We start from the raw sequence: 18,062 nt of genomic DNA on the forward strand, positions 1-18,062 counted from the left end.
TAACTGCATTGCAGATCATCTAATCTTAAGATTAGAATACCAAATATGAAAACTAGAATGGTCTAGGCTTGTTAGTGGCATCTGAATCTTGATTAGAGCTTCTTAGTTTTCTCATTTGTTTATCCATTTGTAACTTACACTGAGAGAAATGTTATGTGCTGCAGTTTGTAAAACCTAGTTATATAGAAGTTAATATCCAAGAATGTTCTTTCAGGGAATATTTGGGGAATCGTAGTTTTCAGATGATTAACCCATTTCTATGTTTAGTGGGAGTTCATCAGTCTAGGACTGAGCTGTTGCCCAAGTATTGGCTTGGAAGAAAGTTCCATTGAAGGTAGAAGCATTTTGAGTAGAAAAGCTTGGGACTGGGCTATTAGCCAAAGCATATACTACAATTTTACACGTGCTGCTTAAAAGCCTGATCCCAAACATTTTTACTCAGAAGTTCCACTACATTTACTTAAGAAAACACACTTCAATGAGCCTTTAGGATATAACAAGAGTTCAAGTCTCCATAACAAAATAGGAACACTTCTTAAAAATACACACATTTAATGTCAATTTTAAAATCCTGAAAACAGTTTCAACAATACAAACATGTCAACCACTGTGACAAAACAAAAACAATCTATTGATAGTTTGTCAATTTCTCTCCCCAATTGGATTCCAACTGCTCTCTTTGTATGGAAGCCCTACTGCAAATACTGCTGGTGTTCAGTGTGAATTACAAAGATTGTGGAAAAGAAAATTAAGGAATAAACAAGTCATAACATTATAATTACACTTTGCATTATCCTAAGAGACCAACATTCAGTAAGTAACCTGGGTCTTATCAAAGTATTGCAGCTACGGGCAAGGCAAGTGTAACTTAATAGCTGAGACTGTGAGAGGGAAAAAGACCCACATTTTTAGTGAAGGCAAAGAGAAGTATATTTTAATGATCATGTTTGTAAAGCTTATAAATTTTCTGGCCAGCTACAAACAAGCACAGGGCAACATGTTTTGTCTATGTTTCCTTTGGCTATATAAAAAGGTGACAAGATTTTTCTCTTGACAATCAAACAGCATCAAAACAGCAGTAGTACAATAAGGTTTTAGCCATACAACCCTTTGCTAAGAAATTAAAAGTCACATTTTTATTTTGTTGGCAAACTCATGTCTGACAGTAAACCATATTAGGCAGTAAAATGAGAAACCATCAAAATAAAATAGTTTACACTCTTTGGCAAAAAAATACAACCACAAACTCAGAACAGATAAAGAAAGTACATCTAGCCCCAGCAAAAACACTTATTTTACAAGTAAAATAAAGTTATTCTTTTAAAACTTGATTCATATTTATAAGAACAGAAGAGGTAATATTGTAATAAAGCAGTATTGTTACTTCAAGTGGCAACATACTGTTTTGTTGACCCTGTGCAATTAAACACTTTATTCCAACTATGTTTGTCAAACATGACTACAAAACATTACATAACAAAAGGAATCTTGTGTGACTCCTGCAGACTTTTAATTAATTGGGAGACAAAATTTACAATCAATGTGTCACAAATCCTTTAAATTTTTCTCCTAAGCAGAGTTTGTTCAAATTTTCAAGTCCTGATTTGTGTCTCAAACAGCTAACTTTCTCCAACATTAACTGAGGCTGCAATACTGTGCACAGTCAAGCTACTTAAGTCAAGAAGATTTACAGCACAATCTTATACATGTCTACTCAGAAGTAAGTTCCATGAAGTTTAATAAGGGCTTGCTCACAGTTAGACAAGTCTAGGATTGCAGCCTCAAAGCAACCTTGTCCACATTAGATGCAACATCTCCAGATCTCTTAACCATGGCTAAGAAAGCAAGACTCCCTCCCTCTGCTAATTCCCCCTTCTCTTTCCAGTGGTGTACATTACATCTGTACCAAGACAATCACTAACCACTGTTAGCTGTAATTAGTTTGCAAACTCCAGTTAGAGGCAACCATATGTGAATCTCCAGCACTATGTAGATGCAGCACTACAACATGTCATAATGCCAAAAGAAAGGGGAATTTGCACAGGAGAAACAGGGAGGGTGCATGTGAGCCCGAGAGATACTTCCAACTCTTCTAATCACTGGGCTTCTATGTGCAGGATTACAGCCTGAAATATTTTCTAAAAGGCATATGACATTAATGACTGCACTCACTGCCAGAACACATAGCACCCATTTGACACATTCTGTAGTATGTGGCAAGCAACAGCACCTATTAAAGCCTGAGAAGAAATGCTGTGTAAATACTGCAGCTATTCCTGATAAAAGAATTATGGGATATATAGTCAAAAGCTGCCCAATCCCATAATTTATATTGCATAGGTCACAATCACACACATATATGCACATGCACACATATGTGTATATATATACACACACACATGCAAAGAATATATTAAAAAGACAACGAAGTTCAGTCACAGAGCAATTTACAAGCTCAATATATTTTTACACTTTGCTTGAAAGATTTCAATATTTTACAGTCCTCAGTAGGAATTATATACACTGCACCTTATGAAAATCTAGGGTTGTCAAAGTAGAAATACACTTCTGCAAATGTTTGGGTAAGAAAAGATTAAGAAATCTTACTAAAAATTTGTTCTAGCTACAGAAAATATTCTCTACCCACATGGAATGTTCTCTAGGCAAGTCTCTTCTGAACTCGTGCATACTTTAAAGCAACTGAAATCCCCAATTCCCAGCATGAACAATCTAAATCCTCATCTTAAAAAAATCCAGCCTTGTTTTAAAAATGGTAGATCTTTTAGCACAATACTTTGTCCTCTTATGAAAGAAGTGTTAAGGCTAACTTGGTTTCCATTTTTTAGAAATGTCAAAAAAAGTTTCCTTCTGCACTCCTGATTTATATAAACGGTGCCTATAAATAGGTAAGAGCAGTGCAGCAATCATGTTCAGTACTGCAGTCAAGAGGCAGTTGCTCCTTCCCACTCCACAAGATACTGCACCTTTCCATCGAGTGTCACCCGACGTGCCAAAACACGGTATTTTTCGCCACAAGCTATCCTACCTGCTGCACCAAAGTAACTGGTAATAGAGTTCTTAAGATGATTAAGCTGTAGCTCCTGATCGGCCAAGTTATTAAGAATCTCTGTATTAACCTCATCATACTGATAATCATCTTTGCCTTCATCATCTTTCACAATTTCTGAATTCTGAATCTGGAGTGCTTTTCGTGGAAGGCGCCCTCTTCTCCTTAAGTGTGGGATTGTAGCCGGCCAAGTTCTTCCTGTTCGTGTCCTTTTCCTGGAGTCAGACAAACTACAGAAGACAGGAAACATGAATTTAAGATTTAGTATATAATTTATTTAGCATTATTCTATCAATGTTATAAGACAATTCAGAAGACTATGGTGACACTAGAACATGTAGGTGCTGTTTCAGCCATCACTGCCAAAGCAGGTAGGCAGCGCAGAATCCAATGGCGATAGGGCTTAATGGGGCAATTCTGTTTCTAGCAAGTGAGGAGATATTTTGGGTATGACACGGCCAGCTGTGTCAGCAAAAGCTACACTGTCGTTTCCACAGACAGCCCTCCCGTCGACATGGAGCCGCTCTGTCTACAAGCACTCCAACAGATCCGTTGGGAAGCAACCTCATGCACGTGTGCCAACTCCACCCCCCTGGGATTCCCCACTTGACACTTCAAATGCTTCCCCGCCCCTTCAGGCAGAGTCAGCACCTAGCGAGCCTGTGCTGTCTGATGTACAGCCAGAGGATCGTCCTCCCTCACCCCGCACGAGACAACACAAGAAGCAGGACAGTCAGAAGATCGAGGTGCGCACCAATCACCAGAACCTGGAGAGCCTTCACACTGCCTGCAAGCTGAACCAAAAACAGGTGCACTGGGCTCAGTTCTTTGCTCGCTTTCATTTCAAAATTCACTACATCCCTCAAGCGCAGAACAAGTGGGCAGACGCTTTGTCCCGCAAGCCGGAATACCTAGAAGAACCTATCCCAAGACTGCCGCAACTGATTATACCCCCAGAGAAGATAGTAGCAGGGGCGTGCCAAAAATTGTGGGTGACGGATCTGTGGGTGGCGCAAGAGCAGGACCCATTCGTCAAAGAGAAAAGCTCTGAGTTGGTGGCCCCCTCAGTACGGGATAACAAGGACTTCGCGCTGATGGAAGGGATGCTGTATCACCATGACATCATGTATGTGACTCCAGGAGAGATGAGAGCCAAGGTGTTGCATCAGTGTCACGACTCCCCTACCGCGGGACATTTTGGAGTCTATAAAACTTTACAAGCAGTCACCAGGGAGTTCTGGTGGCCTCGGATGAAGCGAGAAGTGGAACATTACGTCCAATCCTGTCCCACCTGTGCTCGGGCCAAACATGCCACTGGGTGACCCGCCAGGCTGTTAGAGCCACTCCCAACCCCCCAAAGACCCTGGCAGATGGTCACCATGGACTTCGCCACTGACCTCCCTACTTCACAAGGGAAAACGACAGGGCTGGTAGTAGTGAATACATTCACAAAAATGGTGCACTTCATTCCGTGCATAGGACTCCCAAATGCTCAAAATACGGCCCATTTGTATGTGTACAGGTTGCATGGCCTCCCAGATGTTTTGGTCTCTGATCGAGGGACACAGTTTACGGCACTTTTCTGGCGAGCAATGTGGCAAATCCTGTGGAGTGAGCTGAGGCTTTCATCATCCCATCACCCACAGACAGACGGGCAAACGGAAATGGTGAATGCCACGCTAGAACAGTACCTGCATTGCTATGTCAACTATCAGCAGGATAACTGGGTAACCTTCTTGCCCCTAGCGCAGTTTGCTTATAACAATGTCGTACACGTGAATACACAACAGACCCCATTTTTTGCCAATCTGGGATATCACCGTCAAGCTTTTGCCACCCCCGAAACCAGTCCATGCATCCCGGCTGCGGAGGATTTCGTACAAGAGCTTCAGGCTATGCAGCATCTGTTGAAAGAACAGTTAGAGCGGGCCAAGTAGGATTATAAGAAGGCTGTGGATCAGCATCGGCAGGAGGGTCCTCCGATCCGAGTGGTGGACAGAGCGTGGCTGTCTACATGTTACTTGCCAATGCAGGGACGCTGTCACAAGTTAGAGGATCAAAGGATGGGACCCTTTGAAGTGGAGGCTCAGATCAACCCGGTGGCCTTCCACCAGAGACTACCTCCCACCTTCAAAATACATCCCGTGTTTCATTGCTCTCTGTTGACATTAGAACACACACACCTGATCCTCACAGAGAGCGGGTGGAGCCGCTACCTCCCCTCACAGTGAATGGGCAGGAAGAATATGAAGTGGAACAGGTGTTGGACTCGCGGAAACACCGGGGACAGCTTCAATATTTAATTCACTGGAAGGGGTATGATCCGTTGGAACGTTCCTGGGAAGCAGTCGAGGATGTCCTTGTGCCAGACTTGGTGAGAGACTTCCACGAAGCCTACCCGAACAAGCCCAAGGTCAGAGGGTGGAGGAGAATAGTGCATTGGGGGGGGGGATGATGTTGAGCCCTAGCTCCCTCAGGGAGAGCTGTCGGAGGAGGCTTTCGAGGTTGTTGAGGGAGGGGGAGAGAGATGCAGACAGCTCGCAAGTTCCCACGGACAGCCCTCCCGTTGACGCGGATCCCGCTCCGTCTACAAGCGCTTCAACAGAGCCATTGGGAAGCAACCGCGCATGCGCCAACTCCACCTGCTCTGGAATTCCCCGTCTGGCACTTCCAACGCTTCCCGCCCCCTGAGGCCAAGTTGGCACCTAGCGAGCCTGTGCTGTCCAATGTACAGCCAGAGGATCGTCCCCCCTCACGACACGACGCGAGAAGCGGGACAGTTAGAAGGTGGTACTTTGGAAGAGTCAGAGATTATGAGCGGTGCCCCCGATTGGGGTGCTGAGTCAACTTATTCCACACGCTGCAGAGCATGCCTAGGTAGCTCAGGTAGAGACATTAGTGAATTAGCATAGACAAGTCTATGAAGCGCACTGCTTTTGATGTAACCGTTACTCTAATAAAGCAAGAATTAATTCCAGCCTTGCTTCTGTCCCGTGATTCGTGCTCTGGGCAGGACACCCAATGGCAGGAGGAGAAGGGAAGGATTTGCTACCCCACAATAGTCCCCATGTATACAGTATTGAACTTTCGCTCATTGTAGAAGTAAGTAAAGGAATGCCCTCAGGGAAAGCAATGAGATAGGGCTAAGCCTGCTATCAGACACTAGAGTCTCCTACCAACAAGAATCAAATCTGCGTCTAGAAGCCAAGCCCCACACTGCATTTCATTTTTTTCCCCCAGACACGGTAACTTATAAAGAAGCCGTATTTCAAATGATGGCTTGGATCCTAGTTGAACTTAAAAAGCTAATGGACCCCATCCCTCTCACTAATGCAGTTACCTATTCCCCCCCCCCCCCGCCAAAGCTCAACTCTTTCCTTACAATCTGAGCAAAGGGAGGCTGTAAAAGTGTAAATTCAGTGCCTGGATGTGGCAAAGGGCTAAATGAGGCCTAGTCAATTGAAGCTAAATTCTGGTAAGACAGAGGTACTGAACAGATTGGTCTTGGATCTAGAAAATTAGTCATCATCCTGTTTTGTACAGAGTACGCCTCCGAAATAACAGGCAGTTTGGGGGTACTGCTAGATCACCTTTGTCATGGAATGTGTTTGGACAGCTTCGGCTGGTCTATCGATCACGTCCATTTCTAGACAGATGATTTGGTCATGGTGAAGGTTGCAATCCATAATTTCATATGCATACACATGTGGAATAAATGAAATTGTAGGGTACCTGTAATGCTTGGATATACTGTTTGAGGTAGTTTCTTTTATACTGGCAGCACCCGTGGATTCCACATCTGAGGTATTGGATGAATGTGCAGTTCCATCAGATCTTCTGTGCCATTTCATGTTATGCGATAAAAGTAATCAAATATTAAAACCTGATCTGACCTGACATTAGCCAACCTATACTAAAAAGTTTATAGTGCATTTTCCCTACTTACCCAGTAGTGCTAGGTAAATCCAAAGTAGTGGATTCTTGCACTACAACAGGTTCCTTTTCCCAAGGGGAAAAAAAGAACAGAAATTTTCAGGCTTTGTAAATACTAAAGGAGATGTAAATAGTTTTTTGTATTTAAATACAGTTTAACACTGCCATTTTTTCAGTCAAGATATTAAAAAGCGAGTAAATCTAAATGCCACTTACCGGAAGGGATGGCTCAGACATCTTTTGAATCATTTTTCTGGTATATGGGCCAGGTGGGCGACCCACAGATTTTTTCTTCCCCTTTCGTTCTACACCATTACTAACTTCCCTAGAAGGAAAACCAGTTTTAAAAAAGAAAATCTACTGAGGTATGTTTGAGTGTTATTTACAATTTCATTGCTTACCTTAATCAGTTTATTAAACATGCTTATTATCCTGAATGTATATTCACTGAACCTATATAGTTCCTCCCTTATCAATACAAAAGCCATTGTGTAACTTCTACCTTTTTGTCACATACTAGCAGGACTACTGTAGTGTGTGTGTCTGTAGACATACTGGTCCAGCTAACATACAACCCTAAACTGTGATTAATGTCTTGTGGGTGAGCCCAAGCAAGTGTAAGGATCACAGACTCGCTCTTCTCTTCCTCCTACATAGCAAGGACTGAACCAACCATTCAAATATTATAATATTTGTGCTGGACACTGGTCTTATAGGAAGCATTCAGCATCCAGCTGGGCAAGCTGCTTTTTCTTCCTGCTAGCCACAGGTTTCAACCCTAGCATAGCAAGTCATGTTTCAAGGAAAGAGAAGACTGACTGAGTTTGCTGGACAATAAGATATACAACCCAAATAGCTTCTGGTCAACTCTGTATGAGCAAGGCTAGAGAACTTTTAAATGTTTGCCAACTAACTGGATAGTACATAGTGACATTACTCTTGATATTGCTGCTCATGTTTTTCTCAGAAATAACAATTGGAGTATCCATTTGTTTATTGTTTGTATCCTACCATTCCTCTCAACGGAGCCCAGAGTGGCAAGCATCAACATGTCTTATGTATCAGTTTGCAATGTTTAATGTTTTAACATTGTATCAAAAGCTATCCAAGTTTTACAGCAGGCAGCAGCCAAAGTTAACTGACTAATCAGTTCACATTAATGGCTTGGATCCACATGAGCAGTTTCCATTCATGGATCAAGAACTTAAGGATCTAATCCAATATGTGCAGTTTAGCATGTGCACCCCCCTCAACTTCCTGACTGTCACTGCTCCTTTAGTAACAATGATGCAATGGCAATAGAAGCCACAACTGGTAGAGCTCAATCTTCTATGCAACAAGACACATCAACTTCCTCTAGGTCTAGACCTGGCAATCTATGTCCTTTGACTCCACAGCCCTTTCGTCAGGGCTCTGTCACCCGGTTTTTTTGGGGAGGGGGGTATGTCTATCACTTCACTGCTTGATTATCTGCTTGTTAGGCTCCCTGCCTTCTAAAACCTCTTCCCAGTAAGTCCCACGAAGTTCCTCCTGTTAAGAGCCTGTGTGAGATGTTAACCCCAAATCATTTATTATTTATTTTATTATTGTACCTTTCCTCCAAGATGCATTCAAACATGGTTCTCCTGCTCCCAATTTTATCCCCACAATAACCCCGTGAGATAGGTTAGGTTAAAAGACAGTGACTGGCCTAAGGTCACCCAGTGAGCTTCATGGTTGAACAGGGATTTGAACCCTGGTCTCTCAGACCCCAGTCCGACACTCTAACCACTACACCACACTGGCTCTCCTTGTTAGCTACCACCATTTCATAGAAGCTAGACCATTTTGTTCTCTGAACCATTGGAATGAGCCAGTACCTTAACATCAACTCAACCAATCTTTGTCCAAAGCTTCACTTGCAAATATTGCTTACTACAGAATGATTACTATAAAAACACCATCGTGCCTGCCTATTTTATTCAAGACAAAGAATTAGGCCTAGACCTATTATGAGCAATATTGCCTTTTTCAAGGTGTAACATATTACTCAGTGTTATTTGAAGTTCTACAGAAAGCATGCACACACACCAAATCACCACTGACATCAGTGGTATCATTTTGGCACTAATCAATATTTGTACATTTTAAATATTTAAAGTATCAGGAAATGCATTTGCCAATTATTTCTGGAAGAATGTATCTACTCCAACAGAAAAATAAATCTTGCTGTTTTACCTCTGATCGGGTACAGGTTTAGATGATTTTCTGCCTTTAATTTTGAACTCATGTGAAGTTCCCTCAGGCTCTTTCTCAGCCTTAAAAGCAGCATTTGGTGGGCAAGGGGGAACACGAATTCTCAAACCAAACAAATGCTTTTTCTTCTTTATTTCTTTTCCGGACATAAACCTGAATTGTAAATATTGAACACAGAACAGAATACACACAATTTGGAAATACACAGAAACCTCCAATTTAACTTACTAGTAGTCTTATGTCCCTTCTTTAATTCCCTTCAAAATGCCAAGATGGAGGTGAGGAAAGCTGAACCCTAACTGTGCTGTCAGTTATTTACAGCTTTGATTTGAAGTTCAAACAATTTGCAGTGTCACCTTCTGCTGCTGCCATGGCTATATATTTAGGGAATAATTCTGAAACTTCAAGACCAAAGTTTGTATTCAACGTAGCACTAAGGCTCCATCAGTGTAGGAATTTCTCCTTGCACGAAAGAACAATCTCCCCCTCTTCTCCCCCCATGTGCCCCCTAAATCCGTTCTGAGTTTTCCCCAAAAATGTCCACAGCAAAACGGGGGATGGCACAGGGCATGCACAGGGAGGGGGATATATTGCTGCATTAGTGCTAATCCTTGCACTAGTGCAAAAGGATTACTGCCATAGCATCTGCATCAGACCACAAAAAATCAGGAAGAGAAAAATGTTTTAAAAACCCATCAACTTACATGGTCTTGTAATCATTTAATGCCTCCAGAACATGCTCATATCTTTCAGATCTTGGTGTGTCTGCCAGCTGTAAAGTATTAAGAAGTGATTTAACTTACCTAAAAGTTACAGTAACACCCCTGAACACAAATGATACACTCAGTTGTTCAAAGAGACAAAGAGCATACTTTTATTCTAGAATTCCTACATGAATTAGGAATTCTAGAGCTGTATTCTAGAATACCTACTGCATTCGATTTATGAGAAAAGGAAAATTAAATTAATTGCTGAGTAACTTTAATGTCTTAACAATATAGCACGAAATTTGGGAGGGGGGATGAGATCCTACATTCGACACATATTTGAACAACTGGGCATAGCATTTACATTTATGACTGTTAAATGCTATTCTAGTATCTGACAGAATGGAAAGCTTAAACAGGACTATACTTAGAATTCTTTGTATTTAAATGAATTGTTGCAACAGAACTTGACAAGAGTATAAAAGGAAATGTATCAGTACCTTTAGAAAATCACCTACCAACATATCTCGACTTACAGACAAAGCAGCTAGATGACAGCATTGTTACATAAAAGGTAGAATCCAATAATGATACCCTCTGCATCCTTTGGAGCAGATTTTGGGGTGCATGGGGGGCTGCAGGAGCAGGAGAGAAGTCCCACTGTGTGAGTGAAATAGGACTTGGTTTGTGACAATATGCTTTCTTTGTGCCAGTATGCATATTGTATTCTTTTGCATCAGATTTTTAAAAGGTGTATTTATGCATTAAAAAACCCTGCAGTTGAAAATAACTTCCAAATCCTAGCTCTTTTCTAGATTAGCAGCAATCTGAGAAAAATAATCACCTCTGAAGTAACTACTGGCAAGTTCTTTTTGGCACTGATCTACTTTAACTATCACTATATTGACAGGTAGGAAAACAAGCATTTTACAAATAGATTTAACCATTTTTATTAGAGGTAAGTGGAAATTATGTCCAAAGCAAACACGTTTATTATTTATTTAAAATATTTCTAGCCCACCCTTCTACCCTATAATAGGGCACTCAGGGCGGCTTACAAAAATAAAACATGTACATAACAAAATTGTAAACAGTAAAAATCACAAAAACATTAAAATAAATTAAAATACATAAAATACAATTAAAATACAATATGTATATATAGATATACACACACACATACATACATATAGGAAGCAGTACTAAAGGGGACTACAAGGGTAAATTTTAACATAGAAGGCATAAAATCATAAAATCAGTGTCAGGCTCTACCTTCAGCCCCTCCATTTAGGAAATGCTGCCATTCCAAAACACACTTTTTACATAAATAAATGCCATAAAATGGTGGGTAGGCAGGGTTTTTAAAGTGCAATGGGATCTATGCCATCTTGCACAATACACAAGTTTCATTAAAACAAGAATTTATTTTACATTTCATATCATTCTGTAAATTGATTAGCCCCTTTTTAAAAAGATGAGAGAACACAGGACTAATAAAATTTAACAACTTACTTCACCAGGGTGGAGTCGATCCCAGTTTTCATTAATGTATGTCATGAGTTCAAGCTCCGAATCAAAGTATTTCTTTTTGTGAATAACACTTAGGTTGTAAAGGCATAGATGTGCTATATCTACCCTAGAATTCAAAAGTTTTAATAAAAACAATTAGTATCTTTTAACATTTCATAGGCATAAAAACTACCTGGCTCTTCACAAATCAGTCAGCTTATTGTGCTACATTAAGGAATTCAAAAGAATTTTACAACCTTAACCGATTTGGCCAATTGCTAGACATTTTATTTCTCAGTTTATCGATCTGAAACAAGCTAGGAAGACACTAATAAAAGTAACTATCCACAGACTTACAAGCAGACAATTTGTGCTTTATTTATACAAGGTGTGCTCAACTTTTATTTAATTTATTTATTTAATTTAATTTATATACTTGCAGCCTGTTATGATACACCAGGTTTTTAGTGATTCTCCAAGCCACCTCCTGTAACCTCCATTTGTCCATTTTTTAAAAAGTAGTGTTTTTTAAAAAAAATTGGCCACAGCCTCTTTTATACTTTGGCCATGTCCACTCTGACATGTGGCCTCTGGAAGGATGATCATGGGCCAAAAGGCTCCTTGGCCTGGAAAAGGTTGCCCCCACCTCCTGGTTTGCATGAATACGATTGTGGTAAAATGTGTGTTTTGAGAACAATCTAGAGACACCTTACTAAATTATTAGGTTACTGAATGATTTTCCCCAGTGTACTCTTGTACTTACCATTGCAAGGGTAAACGTTTGAGGTATTCTGGTCCAGAACTACAAGCTGAACAAATGAATGTATAAAACCTAAAAATAAATAAATAAAAGGTATATTCATTGCTCGGAAGGTGATTACTTGTAATAACAGATTCATTCTGCAAGATGTCCACAACTTCAAAACCCAAAGAAACCAAAATATACTGCTTAGTAACTTTATTACTTATTGGATATGCTAACTGTCAGCTTTAAGATTAATGAAAGCAAGATCTCGACCCAATAGGTATTCAGGGTTGTGAATTAAATATGTCTTAAAATAACTGCCTTTATTCTGTATACATGTTTTAGTAGCAGAATACACTAGTTAAGTTAACTGAACACATATCTAGGTAAATGTGGACATTTCCTGTCTTTCTATAAGAGGTGTATTAAATAAAAATAGAAAAATTAAACATAATCCTAGGAAGACACCATTAATAGCACTGAGACACAACAGCGGTAAACATCATAAAATGTCACACATACACAAGTATGTAGAACATAATATTGTTTTTGTTGCTTCAGGTACAGATACTTGTCCCCCCACCCCTGTAATAAAATTCTGACAAACACAAGTAAGATCAGGTAAAGATATCTTACCTGTCACCAAAAAGCATTGGCTTTTGGAGGCACTGCACACAAGCCTCATGAAACCATTGTTTACATTTGCAGCACTGTAGCATCTTTAAATACCAGCTTCATTAACAATAAGAAAAAAAACTGAGTTAGAATGTGCTAAAGTGTTCCCTACTGAAGTGCAAATATATGGGACAGAATCCAATGTTGTGTAACAGCATTGCTCACGTAATGTGACTTCTGCTCATGTAGTGTGATTTCACCTTCCTCTCCTCCCCACTAGTCTCTATCCCACCCTCAAAATATGCTCCAGAAGGTTCCCTCAACCTTCTAGAACAGATTTTGAGGGTGCACAGAGGGCTGCAGGGGCAAAGAAAGATGAAGTCCCATTGCACGAATGGAAATCCATTCTACATTCAACCCATTCCATTTTGGTAGCTCAAATTTAAAAAGCTAAATGCATCTTTGACCATGCACTCTGCACGTACTATGTCACACATAAATAATCTTGCTGCAAGTAGACAGATAGTCTATACTCATACTGATCCCACATTGACTCTCTCACAGTTACCAACGCCCAGATGATTATGTGGGCATTCAGCAATGCTTCAACCTCTACTTGCAGCTTGTTCAGGATACTGCACAATGGCTGCTGATTGGCTTAGGTAACATTCTTGATACTGGCTGCATATAGAACAAAATGAAGAACAGCTCTTGAAAGCTTACCCTAACTGTTATCTGCCTTCAAGACACCACCTGTGTTTTGGGAACTTCATTAAATGCTTGTTAGTGAGAGTCCCTGCCTATGTGGTGCCTCATGGTGGGTGGACCTTAGCTTACTCTATATATTTTGAGGTTTGTCATTCCCCTTTCCAAAGTTCCTGACAACTTTTACAAAATTTGTGAGGTACATAGTGCATATAACCCCTTTTCAAGTTTATTTTAACTGGATTCTGTATTATTTTGTATTACACTAGAACACCCTTCCCCCAATATGCTGCCCTCCAGATGTTTTTGACTCCCAACTCCCATCAGCCCCCACCAGAATGGCCAATAATTAGTGATGGTGGGAGCTGTGGTCCAGCAATATCTGGAAGGCACCAAGTCGGGGAAGGCTGAACTAGAATTTGCAAAGTGTTGTCATACTAATTGGTTGGTAGAAGTTAAGGTGTCACTTAGCATGCAAAAAGATGAAGGACATTTTTTTACCATAGTTCCACTACCACTGAAAATGTGGTCCAATTCTATGCACGCTTATTGAGAGTAAGACCCATTGTGTTTGATAATGCTTACTCCCAAGTGTGTAGAGAACTAAAGCTTAATCTTATTTTTGTGAATGCAGACTTAAAAGTTGAACAGAAAGTAAAATGAAACCCTGGTGTTGCTTATACAGTGCCACATTACTGGTACTACAGTTGTCTTATAAATTTATGCATATATTTATGGAATACAACAATCAGTTCTTGTACAGATTTTATTGGCAAATACAATATATAGAAATAAATTTGAGAGAAAATCTTTTCATAAAGGTTTCTATATGCTTACTCTCCAGGACCTCCACAGTAGCAATAACACTGTTGGGCATTTGTTTTATGGCCTGCATCCCATTCAAGGTCAGATACATTGTAAGGCAATGTTTGCTTCATGACTTGCAGTGCTTTGGCATTTGGTCCTTTCTTAAGTGCGCCACCTCTCTGGAATAGAACAGATTGAAGCAGCAAATACTACTATATAAAATCAAGCTGTACTTTCAATGGTACCCATTTTACTAGATAGTTAACCTACCTTTGTTGTTGTTGCAAAGACACACTGTCGGCACAGCCATTTATCATCTGAATCTATCACACTAGAATCAATATTTGGTGTGTGACACAGCTGGTGATAACCTGAATTCAAAAAGATTTTTTTTTTACTTTTTAAAGGATACGAAAAGCTCTTACTATCTTAACCTTTGTGGCACATCACAATAGAGAATAACCAATTAATGTTCCAGTTGACATTATAAATCAAATGTCTTTTTACACAAAGAGATACAATATGTATCTAGTAATGGTTATAGTTATGCTACACTCAACTATATCAATACAAGCACCTCCATACCTACAACTAAAGGTGGCATCAACCCACTTATGCAACAGACTTACCACAGAACTTCCAACTCCTCTCTTACACCTGCCCTCCCCAAACCTGCTCTGGAAGGTGGGGGACCCTCCAATTGGAAAAGGGAAGGAAAGGAAATGGAAGCCCCATTACATCTGCTGGTACAACACTGATTCTCACCCTATATGCTTAAAGTTGGATACGATACTTAACTGTGCCACTCAGCTGATGGTAAGGCTTCCATCAGCAAAGCCAAAAAGGAAGCAATTTTTGCCAGTTGTCCCAATACTCTGGAGCAGATTGGAGAGTGGGGGCCACAGGGGGAAGGGGTGAACTGCTTCCTTCCCTGTTTTGCTGATGGAAGCTTACTATTAACTATTAGTTAAGTGACACGATGGGATACAATCCTAATTTTTTAAAAAAATCTGCACATTAACGAGTTCACTTTTACCTTGACCACACTTGTCACAAATAACCATTTCATTGGGTGCTTCTGAATATTCTTCCTGACATATTGTACAGACCATTTCCCCACTTTCAGTAGCTCCTAAAAAGATAAAGGTTATGGTTTACATTGGTATTCATTTAATTATGTTATTTCAAACTTGACAGCAACATATATACATCAGCTTAAAGCTTTTTGTGATTATTATTACAATTAACTTCATTTTTATATCACTCTTCTTCCCATGGAAGCCCAGGATGATAAATATTGTAAATACACACACACACACACACACACACACACAATGAAGACATCTTAAAAACTAAATACACATACCAGCAGCTGAGATTGCAACAGCTATTCATGTATCAAAGGCCTGGGTGAAATATGTATTTGGCCTACATCTAAACAGTCACAACTTTGGAAACAGATACAACTCCATAAGGAGGGAGTTCCTTGAACAGGACATTGCTACAGAGATAGCTATGTCACAAGTTGCAGCCCCATGGGCTACACTCATTGGCAGGCCCTCCCTTAGCATGTGCGGGGCCCGGGGCAAAACCATAGTTGGGGGTCCCCCACATTTGCTCCGGGTCACCGTCTTGGTCTTGGCCGAGTCGCCATAGGTGCGCAGGCACCAGTCCCGGAACTGCCGGCCCAGCTCGCTGTCCCCAGGGTGGCTACCGCTCGCTGACAGCAGCAGGAGCAGCGGCGGCGGCTTCGACATGGCAGGCGGGCGTGTGAGCCCGTCCCGGGCGGAGAGAAAGAGAGCGTGCTGCACCCTGCCTGGCGTGATGAAGGCAAGCAGGCAGGGAGGGAGGAGCAGGCAGGGAGGGAGGAGCCGGCTGGTGAGCAGATTGCCAAGCACAGGGGCCCCCCAAAGCATGGGTCAACTGCCCTGCTTCCCAGTGCCTAGGGGCAGCTCTGCTCATTGGCAGCCCCATCAACTCGGCCTTCCCGGCAGCACTCAAAGCATGGGTCGTCACATAACAGGAGAAGCGGTCCTGTAAGTACTTGGGCCCCAAGCCATGTCTGGCTTTGTATGCCAATACTAAAACCTTGAATTGTGCCTAGTAGCACACAGGCAGCAAGTACAGTGCTTTAAGGCCTGATGACAAGAATGTAAGAAAAGCCTCAGGCAAAATATACATAAAGTCTGAAGAAATAGCAGAACAATTTAAAGCATTTTATGAAGACTTATATATGTGCCTCTGATAATCCAACTGAACAGGCTATATCTTCACTCCTGAGTAAGCTAAGACTTCCCTCTGTGTCAAATGAATGAAGATGCATAACCTCTTCAAGCATCAATACCTATGGAAGAACTTAAACAATTTCTAAATTAAAAAACAGCCAAGCCCCTGACCCTGAATTGGAATTAAAACTAGAATTTCTAGAACTCTATGTTTACAAAACATTATATTGAGCTGTTAAAAAAACCATTATTAGAAATGCTAAATGAATATTAGCTTGTTAGCCTGAAACATGGGAATTAGCTACAGTAGTGCCGATTCCTAAGAAAGGCCCTTGCTGACCCTAAATCATACTTGGTGATGTCATGTACTTTCAAGTTGATTACAACTTATGGCGACCTTATGAATCAGCAACCACCAATAGTATCTGTTATAAACCATCCAAATCTTGTAAGTTCAGGTCTGTGGCTTCTTTTATGGAATCAAGCCATCTCTTCTTTGGTCTTCCTCTTTTTCTACTCCCTTCTGTTTTTATGGTAGGATAAAAGGTAGGATTATGGTCTGGTTCTAGTGAATCATGTCTTCTCATGATGTGTCCAAAGTATGATAACCTCAGTTTCATCATTTTAGCTTCTAATGATAGTTCTGGTTTAATTTGTTCTAACATCCAATTATTTGTCTTTTTCACAGTCCATGGTATCTGCAAAGCTCTCCTCCAACACCACATTTCAAGTGAGTTTATTTTTCTCTTATCTGCTTTTTTCACTGTCCAACTTTCATAGAGATCGGAAATACCATGGTCTGAATGATCCTGACTTTAGTGTTCAGCGATACATCTTTGCATTTGAGGATCTTTTCCAGTTTCCCTGCTTAATCAAGATTTTAAAATCTATATGACAATTTTGGCTCAGCCTTTAAATTCAGCAATCAGAAGATGTATTGAGGATGACCAAACAGGTTTTATTAAAGGCAGGAAACTTTCAGTGAAAATCAGGAGAATGATTACTGTGAATAATATAAAACAAACATTATCCATTTAGATTTTATTATTTTAAGATCTGGAAAAGGAGTTTGACTGCCCTGAATGGGGGTTTCTATATAAAGTGTTAAATCTAACAGTATTAGGAGGAAACTTCCTGTTGTGGATTAAAATGATCTATGCCAACCCAATAATTTTTGTCTTCATTAATGATATATATTCAATAGTATTTAATGTACTCAGAGGGACAAGGCAAGGATGTCTCCTCTCCCACTGGTTTTTGTTTTATCTTCTGAACTGCTTGCAGAGGCAATAAAGCAGGATAATAGAATTAAAAGGATTATTAGTAGGGGGAGAGGAATTTTAAATATATGCTGACAATGTAGCAATAACAATCAAAGACCCAAACATCTATTTAAAGATCTACCTGCAATAACCTCTGAATACAGTAAAGCCTCTGGATATAAAATTAATTTTGGGAAGTCTGAATTGCTGGGCTTTAACTTATCTGAACAGATCCAAGCAAGGATTCCACGA

General features: G+C 40.5%; 1 protein-coding gene across 2 annotated transcripts in view; it reads right to left on the reverse strand.

The window, feature by feature from the left end:
- Nucleotides 1-532: 532 nt before the first annotated feature.
- Nucleotides 533-18,062, reverse strand: part of MTF2 (metal response element binding transcription factor 2) — a 30,022-nt gene continuing 12,492 nt past the window's right edge. Inside the window, exons 4-15 of one of the 2 annotated variants that reach the window (XM_061633784.1) lie at nt 15,360-15,455; nt 14,594-14,694; nt 14,354-14,502; nt 12,833-12,928; nt 12,215-12,283; nt 11,455-11,578; nt 9,940-10,007; nt 9,218-9,388; nt 7,217-7,325; nt 7,014-7,066; nt 6,800-6,901; nt 533-3,297 (exon numbers count right to left, since the gene is read on the reverse strand). In XM_061633784.1, the coding sequence (XP_061489768.1) occupies nt 2,943-3,297; nt 6,800-6,901; nt 7,014-7,066; nt 7,217-7,325; nt 9,218-9,388; nt 9,940-10,007; nt 11,455-11,578; nt 12,215-12,283; nt 12,833-12,928; nt 14,354-14,502; nt 14,594-14,694; nt 15,360-15,455 (1,493 nt within the window). In that variant the 3' untranslated portion in view covers nt 533-2,942. Of the gene's footprint in view, nt 3,298-6,799; nt 6,905-7,013; nt 7,067-7,216; nt 7,326-9,217; nt 9,389-9,939; nt 10,008-11,454; nt 11,579-12,214; nt 12,284-12,832; nt 12,929-14,353; nt 14,503-14,593; nt 14,695-15,359; nt 15,456-18,062 lie in introns of both variants that reach the window. The other variant, XM_061633783.1, reaches the window with a different exon arrangement.

Source organism: Rhineura floridana, chromosome 6 (assembly GCF_030035675.1).
Source record: "Rhineura floridana isolate rRhiFlo1 chromosome 6, rRhiFlo1.hap2, whole genome shotgun sequence".
In the NCBI taxonomy this organism is placed as follows: domain Eukaryota; kingdom Metazoa; phylum Chordata; class Lepidosauria; order Squamata; family Rhineuridae; genus Rhineura; species Rhineura floridana.